This window comes from Diadema antillarum, unplaced genomic scaffold, assembly GCF_040938485.1.
Source record: "Diadema antillarum isolate AM-2024a unplaced genomic scaffold, OU_Dant_1.0 seq00000182_RagTag, whole genome shotgun sequence".
NCBI classification, from domain to species: Eukaryota; Metazoa; Echinodermata; class Echinoidea; order Diadematoida; family Diadematidae; genus Diadema; species Diadema antillarum.
Genome location: NW_027271249.1, coordinates 1,993,356 through 2,014,608, shown reverse-complemented (window position 1 = coordinate 2,014,608; position 21,253 = coordinate 1,993,356). Strand labels below are relative to the sequence as shown.

Genomic DNA, 21,253 nt, shown 5'->3' with positions numbered 1-21,253 from the left:
TTATAAAAACGGTGTTTGTTTTTTCCGACTGCTGTCACGGAGCAGATTTTCAAGTTTATGCTTCCAGTAGAGCGTTGGTTCGTCGGCGCACTGCCAAAGCACTCGACGTTGCTATAATACGTCTAGAGAGAGACATTAACCCCGGTAAACAAGCCTCTTTTCGAAGAACAAATTTACGAGCATTCTCGACAGTCAAGACAGTGGGTTACTACATCCTGCGATGTACACTGCTGACGAGAAGAAAGAGATTAGATGCCTAAGCTTTCAGCCTATCCTTCCTTCGAAAAGAGACGCGAGAAAAGACACAGTAAGAATACGCCATCAAACTCGATCAGAACATTATTTTCTTGTAACCAATCAAATGGCAATTAGGCCTACACTTTATCCTACATTACCCCTAAACATGACGACACATCCACAAGTTCATGTGCCTCCCTGACTTGATGTCAAAAAACCCGAATTTCATATTGAAAAAAGCGGGAAATTAACCACAACACGGGTCACGTCTGTACCGGGGATCACGTGATCCTCTATCTCTCGCATTTTCCATTTTGCCGGGTCTTAACTGGATTCATCATAACTGTTAGTAACTTGCCCCACGTTTACTTTTTTTTTACACCTACTCCAGTATATGACATGGACATGTATCCTTTCACCACAGCTGCGTCTGCTAATGTAAATAAAAGCAGGAAAGACGGAAAGAAATCAAGTAAGAAAGAAAGTAGGAAAGAAAGGCATTTATTTCCTTTCCTTGCTAAACGAAGCCAAAGACGAATTTGTCTGTCTCGACGCATGAAGAAATTCATCGTTTACATTACACGCGAATGGTTTCAGATCTACGTAAGATGACATGGCGAGGGGACAAAAAGTTCTCCAGTGGGGGCGGTGCGTGAACGTTCGTTTATTCCCCTCAGGCAGTCATTATGTAATTACATGAGGTTTGTTACAGCATTAGAAGGTAAGACATTGAGTCGATGGAAACGCCCCAACAATAGCACCAATGCTATGTCAAATAGAACCCATTATAGCATCATCATACATTGTTTACAACCATGCCAAACTCTTTATAATCCATATATAGATTCATCATTAAAGGCACAACGAATTACGGATTCAGTAAAATGCTTTCAGCGAGGGATCGTATAAGTCTCTCTGTGTTTACGATAATGGATTTTCTAATCAAGGAAATGATTGATGCGGGGTTCCAATTCCTTCATACACTGTATCATCGTTGTCACCGATGATATTCCGGCTCATTAAGTGCGGTAGTTATCTCGACGAAAGGTCATGCCGTCTTATGGTATCAAATTTTACAAGCATGACGTCGTGTGCGACAACGGAATTGATGCCCGCTCGTAAGACGCGGATCGCTTAAAGCAGAATCATCGGTTCTTGCTAAGAACTCCCTCAGTTTTTCTCTTTTCGTGTCTACTGTGGTCAACTCGTGCTCAAAATTTTAACGTATCGGGTTCCTCTTCATTCAGTTCTTATGGGAGAGCGAGAGAGTTCGTGAGTGAAATGGCAATTATCGGCGGTTTTATGGCACACGGAAAATCGCAGCATTAATATTTGCACTTCAATAAACAAGAATGAGTGATGACTTAAATCGCGATTATATTACAATTGCTCTCTCGGTATAGACGTATTAATAATTATAATAAAGTCACTTGAACAATACATTACAGCAAGCCTGGAATTCGTGCAACGTCCGCTATTCCACAGGACCATTACATTATTACTTTAGGTATACTTCTAATGTACTGTTACCATTTCTACGATAATTATGATTACTGCCACTTCTTCTTCTTCCAATACTACTATACGATAACCACCACAATTCTAACCCTAACCTTTCCTTATAATCACACTATTTCTATGTCTTAAAATGCTACCTCGCGTCTCCCGTTCCACACAGGGCCCACACACGTTATTACTGTTGGTACTTATACTGTTACTTTTTCTTCTGGTATCCAGATTGCTGCAACCTGAACCAGTATACTACTACTACTACTACTACTACTACTACTACTATTATTACTACTACTACTACTACTACTACTACTACTACTACTACTATTACTATTACTACTACTACACTGTAAAAACATCGGTGTTAGATTTAACACCACGGGTGTTAAATCTAACACCGATCAAACTTCAATAAAGGACCACACCCACAGGTGTTAAAAATGCACTGTGATGGTGTTGCAAAGTGTTCACCTGACACTTCGTGGTGTTAATTTGACACTGTACCTGGTGTTATTTTGACACTGTACTGGTGTTAATTAAAAAATGACACCACATGGTGTTGATTTGATATTTGTTGGTGTTAATATCAATGGTTTAACACCCGTCCAGCTTCAATAAGGGACCACACCGGCTGGTGTTACTTTGGTGTAAATTTATTTTCACATTTTTTCAAAAATCTAGTATTTTAATGTAAAATTCTTGATTGTCTTGTTTAAATTAAAAATCAACAAGAAGTGCAGTTACTAAGAAACTCTTCAAAAAACAGTTTAAAATTTGGAAATGACACCCGTAGGTGTTAATTTAACACCATAAATGAGCACCGAAAATTTAACACTAGCTCGGTGTTCACTATTTAACACCGGACTTTTTGCAGTGTACTATTACTACTACTACTACTACTATTACTATTACTATTACTACTACTACTATTACTACTACTACTACTACTACTACTATTATTATTACTATTACTACTACTATTATTACTACTACTACTACTACTACTACTACTACTACTACTACTATCACTATTACTACTACTTCTACTACCACTACATGCAGCCTACTAATCCTATATAATCTTCGCTGCTCTCACTATTTCTGTCTTACGTATAGATTTTATAACTATCAAAGCCACTTATACTTCTGATTTGTGCATACACCTTATATAGGATTAATCCTTTCTAAAATATATCATAATCAGTGACAATGGATTAAATCACAACAATGAATATATCAAATAAATTTTTCTTTCTTTCTTGGAATCTTTTTCTATTAACACTCTCGTGTTCCTTTCTTCTTCTTCTTCTTCTTCTTCTTCTTTTTGCATCTTCGTCTCCGTCTTTTTTTCCCCCTTCTTTTCTCCGAAATTCATCCTCTCCACGACTTTCCGGTTTCCGTCTTCCACCTGTAAAACGTGAGGACCGAGACGTGCTGCGTCAGTGAGTCGATCTACGTCTTCCGGCGGCAGCGGTCAGAGTACCACTTGACCTTTCACCGAGGGTTCTGTGTGGCCACGTGACCGAGGTGACGTTTCAATTAAAATGCAAGAAGCACGTGAACTGTGAAAGCACGCCCTCTCATACTAATGCGGATGTAGTAAAAAAAATAACAACAACAACACAACACACAGAAAACACACACATACACTCACATTCACACACACACACATGCACACATGCACACATACGCTTCTTTTGCCCTGTAGTAGGCCTATAACTTTTTGATAATAATTATATGTATTTCAATACCGAGGCTACCTAATCTTGGGCATGTTTCATAAAGATTGAGCGTAAGTTGCAATCAATCGCAAATTGCGTTTCATAAACAACTTTGCGATTGATCGTAAGTAACATTCAATCTACTGAAAGTTACGTTTGATTTTTCTTTAAATCAAGCGTAAGTGTCTTTATGAAATAGGACTTACATTCAATATTGAACTTACGCTCGATTCAGTGAGTTACGCCCAATAAATCGAGCGTAAGATCAATCGCAAGTCTTTATCAAATAGGCCCCTTGTTTCGTAAACGATATTTAGCATACAGCCCTACTCTCACGCTAATCCCAGCATTCATAATATGTATCTGCGCAAGTTTCACTTAATTCCTTACCATGCAGTTAATAGGACCAATGTTGGCCAAAGGTAGGTGGGTCATGAGGCGACTGGGATATCTGTTGCACCATAGCAAGAGCGACAAAGCATACTGAAGTCGTGGGTTTTTTTTTTCTCGTTTGCTTTATGAAACATTTTCAAAAAGAGCACCCTATGTCATGTAAAGATGAAAATGGGTCTCAGTATTTAGAGGATCATGGCGTTCATCATGACCTCGCATATTCGATTAATAAACTCTTAAGTTTGACCTTTAACTCTCGGATCTTGTGCGGAGTATAGGTTAGGGTTAGGTGATGAAAGAACTATATATAAAGCTGCCTCGTGCGTTTCGAGACTAGCCCAGGAGCCCCAAGATCAAGTGGGATATAACACTTATTATGCGTATAGAATAACAACAACGCCATGTAACCGTCTGTGTGTAGAGTTTATAATGAGCGGCACGGTGATCCCGCGCGCTATCATGACAGTGTTTAATAACTCCGAACCCTCAACGTTTAATTTCAGTAATGATTAATATAGCGATCACAAGCTTCTAAACGCTTGTAATATACCCTGCCTACAAGTTTTTACGGTCACTTAACAAGCTTAGGCGGTGGTGTATACTTGCCAATTTATTTGAACCAAAAAAGCCCTATCGCCTGTCATCCCGTATTTGCACTTCACACGCCTGTGTCGTATAGCTGTCGTAAAAACAAGTAAAGCGGTATAAAGCGGGCCCAATTTATCGCACGAACGTTGTATCAAGAGTAATAACAGTTGACCGTTATGTGCTTAATCAGCGGTTGTTTAGCACTCGAAAAATGCCGTGCGAAGTTCATTACGACATGGCCCTATAGATAAACTGATTATCTAACCAAGTCGTACTTTGGGGTTTGAATGTCGCGGGGTTACGGCAGAGGAATGTCCAACATCATGGCTGTATTGTTATGTTCTAAGTAGATAGAAACTGATGAACATTACGGATCAAAATGATCTGAGTTTCATTAATCACGCTCAAACAGTCCAATATGATTTTTTTTTTTTTCAATTGAGCATTCCTTGCTCTGTTGGCCAATTGTATGACACAAACTCTTGCAAAATTCCCTTCAAATACAAAACACCACGCATATATTGTGTGCCATATATATTTCTTTCATAATGTGATAAAGAGTTTGAAATTTTAAAAGTCATGAAATGTATACACTATTTTGATCGAAGATGATATTTGCTGTGGGTCATTCTGTGTAACACCTATAGTAAACCAGTCATAATTGAAATTCGTAAAATCCTTCTCCCTTTATACTTGCATTTTTATCTCTTTGTTTACCTTTCTCAAGATGTAAACGCGCAGTAGTAGTAATATCATTGTTCTGGAAGAGCCAATGTTTGACGAAAGTGCACATGCATTCATCATTTTGACTCTTTTGTTTGGAAACTCGTCTTCATCGTATGTAAGAGAATATCTCCGCTAAAATGTTACCATAGATACAAAAGTACATTAACCCTTATATTTGCATGAACCTTCATGCTGAGAATTCTTTTTCTTTTTTTTTCTCAATGCCCTTTCCCTCATCTATTGAAACCAAAGTAAGATGATTTTGCCCCGAATGTCAGTGGAGACTTGAAGCAATCTCATCGACTAAGTACCATCGGTAGTCATGACTGCCCCTCCGCGGGTGAGTAAACAGTGAAGGCATCCCGGCGAGCCAGTTTAGTCACGGCTGGACTTCGCAGCACACGCCCATCACAGTGCAGTGACACTCACGGAGTTTTCGCTTCCCGATCGCGAGGAAGAAGACAAAAAAGAACCATCTAAAAACAAGGAAAGTGTAAAGAAATCACTCTGGTGGACAAAATGAATGTAGCACAAAGTTTTGGTCTTTGTTCTGTTCTGTTTCCACGCACGCCGTGAAATTTGTAGAGCGTGTGGTTCCGTCAGATCAGGAATTCTCGTATTAGTACCTGATGCGATGCATGATTACAATCTCCGAGATGGATTACAGTAGTTCATTAGGTTGGCTGCTGGGCTCAATTCACAAAAAAACCTCTTTCCCTCTTTCTCCTCCTCCTCCTTCCTCGTCGTCTATTCTCTCTTTCTTCATCATCTTTCCTCTCAATCTTCTTCTTCTCACGCGCCATCATTGTCTATGCAATTGTATCTCCCCTTTCTTCCCTCTCTTCTGATTCTCTCTCATCTTCTCTTTCATTATTCGTCTTCCTCCTCCTCCTCCTTCGTAGTAATAGTAGTAGATGAATCACTCCTCGGGCTGATAGAACACGCTCCTGTCTAGACAAAGTTTTATCTTATGTTGGTCATTTGTTGCTATTAGCAAGCTTTAGATCTGCGACGCAAACGCTATTAGGCCAAAAATGGTGTTTTGCGCATGCGCGAGACAGCTGTTTTCATAAGTCCAACCCGGGAGGCTGCGTCGTCTTAGCGTTCGCGTCGCAAATCGAAAGCTCGTTCTATTAAGCCGTGTTGTGTCTGCAGATTTCTGCGGTCCAAGGGTGATCCAAGTGTGCAGACGTGGCATGACAACCATTTACAATTATTACATTGGCATCATTTATTGAAGAATGAAATGCTCGTTAAAGAAAACTAGGTGAAAAAAAACACCCGAAAAACTGCTGCCGCTGACATTTTGCCAACACCCCTTCAATTCTCCCAGCGTTGAATGAGGCTATTTTTCTGACATATCATCCACCACACAAACAAATTCCACTACAACCATGTATGTTTGGCAAGTAATTAGGAAACTAAGAAGAAGACAAAAGAAAAGTGATGATCATGGGTAAAACTCTTTTAAGCACACGCACTGAGATAACTATGTGCAGTGATTGGAGAGATCATAGAGCTACATTAGATCCACGGAGAGACGAACGGCATGGACGACTGCAGTTTACCTTGCAATAATCAACGAATAAATGGGACATAGATGCCCAACCTTGAACGGGAGCAAACAATTTGTTCTCTCCATTCAGCTCCAGGTCTATTTGCCCTCTGCAGAGAAGGGGGGGGGGGTGATATAACTGAGCATACCCACCGAGTGCTCGGTATTCAAATATAGACATTTCACACAGCATCACGATGTGCCTTTACGTACGATTGAGTAACAGTGTTTGCTCTCGCCATCCGCTCATCATGTCCCCTGCGCGATTTGACCGAGAAAAACCATCAGTGAGTTCGCCGTGGAGTCACGTGTGTGTGTGCTCAGGTTCGGCCAAGATCAATACTCTCCAAAAGACAATGACAAAGACTTCCGCACTTGACAGAAACCACACACACACACACACACACACACACACACACACACAGAAAACATAATGAGTACATTAGATCGGGAGAGAGCGGTTCATATGGATATTGAAAGAGAAATGCAGAATGAGATTATGTGACCTTGCTGGTCTGAGCAGGAACTCATGAACGGATGGAACGCCATGACATTGAGACCGAAATCTCGCACAGTGACTCATCTTTACCACATGGGTCAATGTACCCAAATATACGAAACATTTCAAGCCAGCCACATCCCGTGCTAGGCGTCGCGTGAAAAAAAAAAACAGTTTACCAGTATGTCCTAAGAAGCACGTCCACTGAGACAGACACACCATGGAAACATGTCCTTAAACAATTCTAAAATAACAACAACAAGAAGAATCGCTCGTCGGCTAACGCACATATATTTCTGAATCCTAAGACTTTCCGATACCAGGCAAAATTCATACATTTTCTCAATGTTTACTCAGAAATGAAACCTTCCAAACAAACACAGGCAAAAAAAAAGACAACAGAGTCCTCTTAGGGCATTCAAAATGCAATTGATAAAAATAATGTTCTAAAGAATGGTACGAAGGCAGCCATTTTTCCAGATGTTTTGATATCTTTCCACGACAAACGTATCTCACAAATAGGCCTATATGTTTGGAAAGCTAACTTCAGGAATTAACAACGAAAGTTCTGTATTCTATATTCTTCGACACATTTGTTTAAAAGCTGACCATGCTTTAGCACTCCTTGTATTGCAAAAGCGTTCTTTCTGGTATTCTTCGAGGACGATTTACTGTAGGTCTGAAGCGATGACTTGTTAAGATACTGATGCTCTGCCCATGTCCAATGAGTTTTAGCTAAACCATTCATTGTGAGGTCGATGATATTTCATAGCAGTAACCACAATGGCTGTTGTAGTCACAAGTTCATGGAATACCCTAATAAAAAACACACATCACGGAGGCGAAATGTGCTAGCGTGGAGCAACAGATCAATGAACCAAATCTTCGTCGATTGTCCACGCTCCATCACTTCAGTTGACCAGACGCAAAGTGAAAGAGATTCTGGATGTTTTCGATGGTTTGCGGATCACAATAACAAGGTACTTTATAGTCGATGGAAATAATTATTATAGCGTGTCCATGGAAACGCGGGGTGCGAGTTCAAGACGGGACGGGACCAAATTGAAGGAAAAAAACAAAAGCATGAAAATAAAGGAAATCTCCTCTTGCCTCCGGGGGCGTATGGACGCCACATCCTGATTGTCAGAAGTATGAACAAGAAAAATAAATCCTCGGGCTGACAGTACAAGCTGACAGACAAACATGAACTAAAGAGAGTGCTATCCTGCAAATCATAACAGGAACGATGTTATAAATAGCGGGAATTGGAAAATGATTTGTTTGCTCAGCAAATCGTTTTCTCGTGAATGTATTATGAGACATACTCGATCTAAACGATCACCAGTTGTGAGAATGTGCAATTTGTATAGTGAACAAAAATAAAAGTCCACCTCATCAGCTGAAAAACAGCACAAGTTTTGCATCAAACGTGCAAAACGCAAAATCCTTACTAACCCACCACTATGTTGGTACAATGTGCTTCGCAAGCACACCAAAAACAAGACGTTGTGCAAGGGTGTAACCTGCTCAAGCATAAGATAATGCGTAGTGATTCCATATTCATTGCTATTTCACAGAAAATCGATTAGGCCTTATACGGTCTTATGTTAGGAAGGATAAACCCTCTACTGTTAGCACATATTCTTGCGCGTTGTTTGTGAATTTACGTTAAATCACATATATTAACGCTGACCATCATCAAAACCATCGTCAAGGTCACGGTCGAAACAATATGTATGGCCAATTGACTATTTTACGGGTGAATTGATGTGGCCAACGCCAGTACAAAAAAAAAAAGCACTAGGATTTCATTTTTCATGATTCACTGTTAAGCCGTTGGCGATACGAGATCCTGCTTCACAAAAAGTTTGTGATACTCCATTAAATTAGTACATTTGCACTTTGACAGTGAACATTGCATGTCATGTAAATGAAACCCACTACCTTCACCAAAAGGTGACGACTTTACTATAGCCAAAACGAAATTGCATTTGCTTGTTCTATGGGTTTTTTTTAAAATGTCACGATGACTTAACCCGTCGTCATCGAGGTTTGCATCATTCCTATTGATTCTAATGATGTCAAATCCGGGTCTCCGCAGGCAACGGGTTAATCAACAAAGTTAAAAGAGGGAATTCTGTCCCAGGATGGAAATGGTTGGGTTGCGAAGAAGGAAACGAGCGCAGGAAAGAAAAAAAAACAGAACTAACTGGGAATGGTCGTCGCTAGAAATAACCACGGAAGTTTGACCAGAAACTTGGACTTCCCTCCGCTTGCAACAACAGATTCTGTCAGGTTTATGTTTCTGTGTTTTCAGTCAAAAAAGAACGTCATACTTACAGTTTGTCTTACAAAGTTTCACATGTCAAATGCTACTGTCCCCGTCAAGACTGAAGGAAGCGTTTTGCTGACATCTCGTCTAACACGTGTACGTAATTGTAACGTCACCGTGGATATGTGTTAATGTTAACTTCACTGTATGATCATGTACACAGGAAGCTATCTACGTCAGTGACACAAATATAGTAGCACGATTGGTTTCAATCATATAACATAAAAGTTCTCGTGTTGCACCAACTTGAACACAGTCACAAAAAGTCCTCCCTTGCATATTGTCATATTGCCACCAGCAAGTGTCATTACGCTTGACAATGCTTTTGACAAAACACACACACACACACACACACACACACACACATGAATCATGGAAGCATTGGACCACAATATACGAGCGTCCAGTCTCTTGTTTCACTTGAGACAGATGAAACTTTGTATTACATATTGTGCAATCAAAAAGTGACTTGTCAAAGAAGCATAGTGATCGATGATAATGATAATCATAATCATAATCATAATCACACTAGTCACAACAGGCAGGAGAAGGAAACGAGGGAATATTATCTAAGTTAAATTCTTTCTGCTCCCGTAATAGTTACCGGTCACAGGTGGAGATGATCAAGAATATGACTCACCTCAGCCACCGCTGGGTATTCGTCTCCAACCGAAGATATCCGTTTCGATAGCAACGCCTTCCTCCCCATCTGGTATTGCCCCACTCCCGCCAGGTTCCCCGTCGACCCCCCACTGTTGACACCCCCAATCAAATTGGAGTCCAGGGCGTGGTTCAACACGCGATCCTGTCTCTCTGCGTTTCTCTGCTCGTCGTTAATGTCAATATATAGCAGTTCGTTGTCGTCATCCTCGTCGTTCGCGGTGCGCCGGAGTCTCTCCGAGCTCTGCCGGCGATCCTTTGATCCGTCGCCGTACCAAAGTATATTGTCGTCATCGATGGGTAAGTGGTTATCGTACATTCTCCGCTTCGGTGGTTGCCGATGCGATCTCGCCGCCGAGGAGGACTTGTTGGCGAATTCGTACTGGAGATGTAGGCATATCAGCATGAACAGGCAACCGATCGCTATCAGCTGCACGGCAATCCTGTGTCCCAGCGAGCGACCGAACGGTCGGAACAAAAGTGTGAACGACCTCATCATCATGGCACAGGAAGCCTCGCTCCCGCCGTTGCTAGGGAGGAGCGCGAAGATGCGGAGGGTAACGCTACCACGAGATTCCGAGGCTCCAATGCGCAATTCCTGCGATGCGGCTAACGGCTAATCTCCTGCGACTCCAGGCTTGCTTCTTCGTCATGGTAATTAGAGACCCTCAGATTACGTGATGTCGGGGGGAACAAGAGTTCGTCTGTCGTAATCAATTTCATTGGGCGCTGAGGAATACAAATCACCAAATTTGCACTGAGGCAAAGAAGATTACAGCAGTTTCTGACGGAGACAAAAAATAAAAGAAAGTGTGTCAGGTAGTCGGTGAAACAGAAGAGTGAGCGCGCAATGACGCGCAATATGAACCACGCCTATCCTTCAGTAATCCTCCCTTTCAGAGATCGCTCTCGACGTTCGGGCAAGGTGTCTGCAAAACGGCATGACGAACTGATGTGCGATACGAAATCTCGAGTGCTGCTACATACGGGATGAAGTCTTAGCTACATTATTGAAGGCATCTGCCATCTGATAATTGCATGCAAGGAGTGCCAACCTGAGATGAACGTGGAGGTGAAACTGGAGCCGCTCTTCCATCCTTCATCATCACCGGTCACCCCCTGAGGCGCCCCGGCACGTTTTTGCCCTGATTTCGTACTCCTCGTCGGGAGGTAGTTGTGCCCCACGGTAATTCTTGCGGCTGCTCCGTAAAGGCTCCCCCGCCCCTTGATAGCCTCGTTGGATTGCGCGGGCACGGCTAGCTCCTTCTCCCTGGGACGAGATGCATCAGCAGAGAGGGGCCGATGACCTTCCAGCGAACACCTTGAACATCTGATGACACAAAGGAAGAAAACAGAATGGAAACAAAGTGAGGACTTCACACCCAATGATATGACTCCTTGACAACGAGTCTTTTTTCTTCTTCTAATCGTCCAAATGATATTGAGCACGTACGCATATCCCCCTTGTTTGCGAAAACCGTAAAAGAGTTCATCAAGTCCTTAATACATTGTCATCGACTCATTATCTTACAGTATGAATGGTGATATGGATCCTAGTCAAATGATTGGCGGAGAGCAATCACGTGACCAGTCCCTTATCTCACCTAGACCCAACTTTACTTTCACCAGGCAATAGTATTATATTAATGACCCGTACTGACGATGGTTCGTCCGCGCTCAGCTGCATTGTCTGTCCGGTACAAAATGAAGTGAAATTGTTTCTGTGTGCAGTTAAGTTAGCTTTGAGCTGATGCAGGCCTGTAAATCTTGCTATAACGGCTTAAAATGCAAACATTAACTAATGTTACCATTGCTGGACCAGGGTTTCTATAGAAAGGGGAATTATAGGATATAATTTCGTTCAGAAGCCGTAATCCCAGTCAAGCAAATTACTCATCGACAACGGTCTCCACCACCTGTACACCTTGAGATACGTTGACATGTATGTTCGTATGTATAATACATTCAATTATATATATACATATATATATATATATATACATATATATATATATATATATATTTATTTATATATTAATATCAAATACTCTCGTTTATATTCTGATGTGAAGGAATGATTTCATTATTTTGTACAAGTTTTATACAAGTGGAGAAATAATTCCAACTGAAACTGATATCCGGCTGATATCGATCTGCACAAACCCGCGTCAAAAGCATCGCGTATATGGTACATGTATAAGCATGGAGGTAGAAATACCTCCATGGTATAAGCTACGACTGTACGTTCGTGATGACTCTAGTGCGACTGGTGATGTTTTCTTGACTCTGCACACACACATGGTTAGCACCTGGGGGCTTGATGCAAGGTCACGAACGACGGCGCTGAGCCGCCAAAGCTCAATCTTCGAGAACTGATGCCCAACAAAGGAGAAATGCGCGGGTCAATTTCTCGAGTCGAGTCTCAAGGTCGGATGTGTTTTCCGGCGGTAATCTCAACCAGCTTCAGTGAACGTGGCGTCGTAATGAGCAACATTAAACCCCCTGGATTGGGGTTTTCTTTTCTCTGTGTGAAATCATCGAAGGCATGTCAGTGTACAGTCTTTATCATTTTCTTACAACATTTGCAACCTTTTTAGCTGTTTTTGCGGGTAATGACGCCCATAAAATTATATACTCAGTGTAATCATCGAGGACTTTTTTTTCCGGCTGTACTGTATAACGGCAATTGGTCTGAGCTTCTTATCAAGATAATGAACCGAAAGTTCATTGGTTATAATTGGAAAAACATTTTATGATATTTATCTATTCCTTGATCGGTGTTAATTCTGATTGATGAAATGGGGCACGAGTGAACACTTAGATGTTGCTAGCGAATCATCCAATAACCCAATAGTCGCGGTCCCTTTCCCACCGAAATTTAATTTGGCTTATAGAAAATGTGAGTTCATAATTCACGCCATAAGCCAAGTAGGTAAAAAAAAAGAAGAAAAGACGCTTTTCACAAGAATGACAACGGTTATATTCTTATTAGGAGGGGATTATCATAATAATTGAAACATTACACAGCAAGAACAAGGTCATGAATAAACAACAACAAAGAAAGAAAGCCAACGAGAGGAAACAAAAACTGACACAGGAGGAACATCACCAGCTTCTAAAACAAAATGCCAAAGGACAATAACAGAACCCTGGACTCCCCAAGGAGGGTTCATTTTGTGTAGAATTTGTTCAAACACGAAGGTCGCGGGAACTTTTCTCTCGACATCGTTTCGATATTGGAGCATTTTCTTGGGACACTTCGGCCCAGTCGGTGTTTGAATTGGAAGAGCCAGATGACAGAAATCGATCGAGGCCTGCGAAACTATCAACGCAGGGTGACAGTTTTATGCTATCTGACAATTTTGGGCACGTGCGCCAGTAAAAAAAAGCAACAAAACAAACGGCGACGGATAACAGAAATGAGATAAAGAGAGGGGGAGAGACAACTAGTGGTGAAAGATAAGGGAGATGTAGAGATTGGAGAGATAAGATGAGATAAGAAAAGGCAAAAGAATGAAGACACCGTACATGTAAGTGTATTATAGATTGGAGGATGATTACCATGACATCTCAAATTTGACCGCGACGTGTTTGACAATCTCGCATTTCATTGGCCATGGTTTATGGAAGGTTATCGCTCTCTCTCCGAATACGAAAAAATGGACATACTTAAAGAAAGAGGGTTTGAATAGAAAGCTGAAGGATTAGTGTGCAAAGGGAAATAAATGGAAATATATAAGATGTTTGCGGTTAAACGCATCACAACCTTGGTAGACGTGATATTCTGCTAGCCTGCTGGATGTGGATTTTTTTCAGCGAGGAGAGATTGACATGAACAAAAAAAGAATGATTGCATAATGCAAGTGGGAAGAGCATTCAAAGATTGTAGCTAGGTCCATCTTGAGAATGTCCACAGTGAGTGCATCTTTTACTCAACGACGTCACGTAGACTCGCGAATTTAAAGATAAATGAATAGGCCTATATCGTAATATCTGTACATCTGATTACATTTATTCATTCACTTATATATATTTTCCCTATGTGTGTGCATGTCACATTATTATAATGGGTGTCATTTATATAGGTCCTATCTATATATTATTACCATATTCTGTTAAAACTCCTTTAATTGTTTGATAGAGCTTGAAATCGGTCATTAAATACGTAATGACAAAACTACACGCACTGCTGACCGGACCAAATCAAAATGTAGAGACAGGAGCGTCCATACATAACTGGTTTATACATCAGTGAACAATGGGCAACTGCTCAACCCTATGTGGTTACTCATCAACAGCTGAGATTATTATTTCCATTATTCAGAGTGAAAAAACATGCATTTGACCGTCCTGGTCATCGCATTTCATAAGATTATATGCATACATATCTTACACTCGTGACAATACTGGTTCAGTGAATCAGGATTAACCTTGTCATAATGAATGAACACCGACGTGCAATATATGCTGTAAAACTGACCACAGTTTGACCCGTGTCTCGCATTCCGATGCCTATTCATCTTTTCTCTTTTATTCTATTTTTTCCTGTTCGTGTATGATATCAATGAACCCCCTTATCGGTCACACTGTGCCCCCTGGACTGGGGAAGATGTATATCATTTCTGGCTCCGTTTCATAAACTGACATATAATCGATTATGATTGTAGTATGTATACGCTGCAAGAGTCGCGGTGATCACGACATCGACTAGCGTAATTGAATGGTTGATTTCGAGAGATGTTGCCATGGCAACCGCAATTTATTGCAGGGCTCGATGGCACATCGCTTTAGGACACCGATCCAAACTGATATTTTCAAAAGTATGATGTATGACATTGGGAGATGCAACGGAGTTTTGTCACAAAAGCCAAATGCAGCCCTCAAATTAAATATAAATATGAATTCTATCCATTGAGAAAACAACTTTTCTATTACTAGATCCCTTTGTCCCTTTCCCGGCTCCACAGTAAACACATTTAAAGATGAACTTCGGTTGAGGACTTTCACTATTGTCTTCCTAGATGATGATGATGATGACTGTACGACACAAATTGATTTTGATAATTATGATTGGTAACCATTCCTTGCTTGTAAGACGCAATGACATGTCCATGACATATTTCTTCAGTCTCTTCAATTGATAACCATGGCTAAACAAACCAAAATTCAACATTACAATATTCTTCGTCATGAACCGAATGCGTTAATCAAACTTCCTTGCTCAAAAAGCATTTTCATGTTATTTTCGAGTCATATCACTCGAACACGCTAAAAAACAAACAAGCTAATTGTATATTAAAACGTCTTGTGCTGTGAGGACAAACGTGGTTTACACTGTATGAGGAAGCTCGGGTGAAAATCCAGCCCATGATAAAAAAGGCTTGAGAAATAGTTCAGAATTAAGCAAGCCAAATTAAAGTGAAAGGGTGATAACGATTCAGCGAATCAAACCTTTGCAATGAAAATGACGCTAGCGTAGCTGAGTTTCACAAGAAGAATTGCATTATAACTATATGAACAAAACAATAGAAGAGATATTGTGACGACGATATAATCGTTTTGTCTAATATGTATATAGTATCCCTATTTTTATTAAACTCAAGTAAGACTTCATTGTTTTCGTTCGACAATGGTGGAAAACTTCTACCGATGCGTTTTTGTGACGTCACTCCGCCGATCATCGTCAACTTCAATACGGAGTGGTTGGAGTCTCCCTTTAAACACGAAGCAAATGTGTTCGACGTGACTGCAATACGTGATAATATGACAGCACTCAGCAGGATGGAAACTTGATGCCTTGCCTGTGGGAGTTGTGTCGAACATCTACGATGCCCAACACATTAATTGTCATAATGGTCCAACAGGTAAAGGCCAAACGAACAATCGCAGACGACAATCCAAGTCGACAGGCTCAAGAGGGAAAAGGGCTATTAAATTTCGCGGGGGAAAGTCGCGCGAGGTCCATCTACAATGTTGGACTGATAGGGTGTACAGTATGTATGTCGAGGAAGGCTGACGACGGATTGGACAGGGCGGCTACGAGGTCGAATAGTCCAGTATGTTATGAATGAGACATTGAAATTGACAGCGTTGGTCGTTGTGAAAAGGAACCTTAGCCTCGTCGCAAGGTTGCGAGGTGATTATTTCTTCCCGCCAATGCGGATGGGAAGTCACAATCTATAATTCGACGAATTTAACCAAAAGAAAATGTTGATCAGAATGGAAGGTTCATGCGCAAAAGAAGAAGAAAAGAAGAAGGAGAAGAAGTAAAAGAAGTGGAATTTAAAAAAAAAAAAATCGAACTGGTTCTAACGTGAGATATATATCTGATATAATTTCAATGATAATATAATTGATCATCTTGTAAGCGCTCTTATGTTTTCAGCTGTCTCAAATTTCTGTTCGCAGTATTCCGATGTATGGCGATGACGGTGATGACGATGGCGATGACGGTGATGACGATGATGACAATACCATTATCATTTTTGAAATTACTTCTATTATTATCGTTTCATTATTATAAGTAGGGCCTACATTATTATCATTATTATTATCATTACTATTATTATTATTACAGGGGCGGATCCAGGAATTCTGTAAAGGGGGGGGGGCGTGACTAATATTTCTGGTGTCACTTCCGGGTTTCATTTCATTTTTTTTTCTATTTATTTCTTTTGTTTTTGACGAAAATTAAAGGGGGGCGTGCGCCGGTTGCGTCCCCCTCTGGATCCGCCACTGTATTATCATCATCATCATCATTATTATTATCATTACTATTATTATTATTATCATCATCATCATCATTATTATTTTCATTATTATAAACATTTCATAATCATTATTGTTATTATCATTACTATTATCATCCTCACTATTATCATCATAAGCAAACCTTATTTCTTACACTCGACATATTTTCTTTCTTCATTCTGTTGCAAACGTGAATGGCACTACGCTACAAAGCCCGTTCCCACATTTCACCTGCATTCACACTCTCATAGGTCATTCTCGAATTTTTCTCTCTCATTCTCCATACATCTCTTCCTTTCTTCTCCCTTAAAACTTATAGCTGCCTGAATAATTTAGGGTATTCCCCCTCAAGGCAGTGTTCACTTCGTTCACACAGTCTGCGAATGCGTCACGCATCGTGTATCTTTTGCAGGGGGGATTAATCGATTGTCAGAAAAAGGCGCGAATCCATCTCTTCAATATTTCAAGACTCGCGATGTTGCGCTCTTCTTGTTGCCATAGAAATCGACGACAGACAGAGAGATACAGCACGTTGTCGTTCCGCTCACGGCAACTCCGGAGATGATTATAGCTCAGTCATAAAAGAAAAAATCGTCGAGATGTGCCTGATGTCTCCATGACACCTCCCGTTTTCTGCTGCGGGCAGAGAGGGTCGAGGTGTCCCTCTGCTCCACCACCCGGAATCATCAACTCTACTGATCTCCAGTGAGCAGTACTTCAGTCTACATCGTTCATTCTGAATTGAACATTATTCGCGAGCCATCACTGCGAACTTAAAAAGTTTAATACATTCAGGAGTTGAATGCCTCCACAGCAGTACTTGGTATATCCAAGGAGTTATCCTTGGTATATCTGAGCTAATGTATCCACTTTCAAAACTAGCACAGTGTATTTGGAAAGCTTTGTCATATTTGTCGAGCCAACCCCTCTACTATAATTATGAGTTACTCTTTGAATAGTCTACACGGAGTTTGTCATCTCGTTTATTTTTTACTGACAGTAAATTCCTGAGAATGATGAAAGATTATACAAGTGAAATATCAGCGATATCTAAATAAAATGATTATAAACAATACATAACAGTTATATCTTTGCAACTGATTAACAAATTGCCTTACATCGACGTAAATAAGCACTGAATTGTTCAGTGTTTTAGTAGTAGCCATGATAATAAATCATGGGCGTATATACTCGAGCAGGATTCGAACCTACGACCTCCTGATCACCGGACAGGTGTCATCTCCACTAGACCACCGAGCTTTCGCCCGACAGCCAGTGTTGGTTCTCATCCTTATAGCGTGCAGCGGGTACTGCGTAATTATTCAAATTCATGAAATTCTTCCGTCGAGATGTTTTTCATATCATTTTTTATTTACGTCGATGTAGGGCAATTTGTTAATCAGTTGCAATGAATACATGTCGACGGAAGAATTGCATAAATTTGAGTTATTTCTTTATTATACAAAACAAAACAGTTGACAAAGTGATCGCCTCCGTCAAAACTATTAGTGTTTTCATCACCCTAAAGTGAGCTGCGTTCTTATAATATCTATCTAAACGTCTAAATTACACACGCACACACATACACATACAAAGACACCTACAATCACATGATCACATGTACAATATAATACATACAAAGAAGATAAAAGTACATAACTTCGTAAAAGATAATAATGCATTTTGACAATGGGATTGAATGCATCATTTTTAGATATCGCTCTAATATGTTTTATTTGAGTTTTCGTCTGTTTGTCTGTTGTTTTCTTTCCTTTCCTTTTCTTTTCTTTTCTTTTCTTTTCTTTTTTGGTACTGCGATCTCCATTTCAACAACTGCCTTTCATGGGCGAGCTGTCTTGCCCCCACCTCCCCCCCCCCAAAAAAAAAGAAAAGAAATCTCCACTTTCAGGTATGTAGGCAATATTAGGACGAAATGGATAACTTACATATATAAGGTAATAAGTGCAAATAATGACGAGAATCACAGGCGGCCGCCATTTTGTAAAATGCATGTAATGCTTTAGGAACCGAAGAACGAAATGTTCCCCTTCACATCCAGTGTCGGAAAGTTTCGTAACATTCGTCATGAAAACCGATTTTTTTTTTTCTGATAGGAAAGAAATGTATGTACTGTACTCGTTATTGTTGCATATCTCAAACTTGTAAGGAGAAGAGATGAAAAGTTGAGACATTTCTCTCTTTTTTTTTTCACTTCGTTGGTGAAGTGGAAGCATGACTGACTAGTCTCTCAACTTTTATGATCGGCAGAAAGAGGCGTTAGAGCCTGGAGGGACGAAACTATGCTCGTTCTGCAAATTATAATCCAATATAACTACGAGAATTGCGGAGTTCCTCCCTCCCCCTCCCCATCTTTCTCTTCATAATGTAATAACATCAAACGTGGCGTTGTGATTGTAATAAATTCAATTGCTCCTGGACTTTGCGGTTTGCGTCCTGCAAATCGGCAAGCTTTTGATAAATACGGGATATTCGCGAAACGACATGGCTTATTTCAAATTTGACGCTCAGCGTAATGCTCTGCGCTAGATTCGCGGCAACATTTTGCAGCAAATCAGTCCTGGCGGTCTGATTTTCTTTTTCTGTTACATTCCACGAGCTGTTAATGAAATCGAGAATTAGTTCTGACGTTGTTAGGTTGATGGAATCCAGGATTAATTTGAGCATCCTTGACACTCTTTGTCGTATCCGGTGCATCCAAACAAAATACATGAAATAAAGCAGGGTACAGTGATAAACAGTTCGTGATATTAAAACTATTAAACACTCTGTAGTTGGATGAGATTGCTAGAGTGGGAGAATGTTGATTTATATTGATTTACTTCTAGCCAGTGATAGGTGGCTATAAAAAAGTTGTAAAATTGATGGAGGGATCTTGAAGGATAGCTTTGGCAATGTCCACAAAATGTAAACACTGTTTATCACTCATTCGATGGATAAGAATGCTGAGAAAATCACCGAACATGTCATCTTGGTATTGTGAATAACCGTCTATCTTATCCTCTGCTTCCACTTTCCAATTCAGGTTTACAGGCTCTTCTGCATATGACATTTCACATTGCACATTAAAAAAAAAAAACCCAACTGCATTCGATCTAAGTGTCGATGTTGCTGTCGTTGTCGTTGTTGTTCATACTGTTTTGTTGCGGTTGTTGCAGTTGCTCCTTTATTGTATTGGGGCCATGGTAGCCTGATAAAGCATGACCCCAGGGCTCGGTATGTTTTAATAGCGATGATCCGGTTGCCTGGATGGGGCCAATAGAAGTTGATTTGGGGCCACCTGATTTTTTAAAAAGTTGTTTTGTTTTGTTTTGTTTTTAGGCTCGATCGGGCAACAAAATTTCAAAAATGGATCGTTACATTTGTTTCTGTTTGGGGCCACCACATGTCTTTTTCGGGCCACCAACATTTCAGATTTTAAGATTTTACTATAGCAACCAGAGGAAAAAGTTAGTGTCGATCCCCGTATAGGCTGTAAATCAAACAGTCTCGAAAAATATATAGATATACATATATGCCAGAGAGCATCAGAGAGAATAGTCTATATCCAGCCTGGTACATTGATTTTTAGCTGATACGACAGGGCAATAATTTTGACGCTACCAAGTCGTGGAGTCGTAGCGAACATTCACCCCATCCTCCTTCTTTGCCAAACCCGCCAAGCACCGTTCATCGGCGTGCTGAAACTGACCTACAAATTATTGGTACGGGTTCTTGTTGCAAATCAAAGGTTTGCGTCGCTGACGGCTCAAGAACAAAAAAAAGAAGAAGAAGAAGAACAACAACAACAACAACTATTTCAATAAGCACCTATATCTCTATAGAACAAGTACAAAGCACTATGTCGCGAAAACGAAATCATGCACATCTAAAAGCATTCCACGTTTGAAATTGAAGCTAGATCTGTCAAGTGGACTCAGCCGTGCAGGACACATTCTTGGGGAAAAGAATGAACGTTGATTGCAAAATTTCGTACGTCAGACGTGCTCAGATCTGCTAGTATAGTATGTGATGATCGAACGAATTCCATCGACAATATCGGGTTGATAGAAAGGATTACAACATATCGTTGTAAAGATCATACAAACGGTGAGGAGATTGTGTTTCGACAATGATTACGATTTCAACCACTGTTGTCGTTTTTTTTTTTCAAACCAGCAACAGTTTTAACTTTTACCGTCACATATCATTGGCCACATTTTCCCTATTTGGACTTCACTCCGTTGATATTTTTTTTTTCATCTTGGATAGACGATATCAAC

At 40.4% G+C, this 21,253-nt stretch overlaps 1 protein-coding gene across 1 annotated transcript in view; it reads right to left on the bottom strand.

The window, feature by feature from the left end:
* LOC139728493 (probable methyltransferase-like protein 24) overlaps positions 1 to 21,253 on the bottom strand; it is a 142,056-nt gene that overhangs the window by 105,405 nt on the left and 15,398 nt on the right. The window contains exon 2 of the mRNA XM_071639432.1: positions 10,204 to 11,553. Coding sequence (XP_071495533.1) covers positions 10,204 to 10,725 — 522 coding nt within the window. The 5' untranslated portion in view covers positions 10,726 to 11,553. The remainder of the gene's footprint in view (positions 1 to 10,203; positions 11,554 to 21,253) is intronic.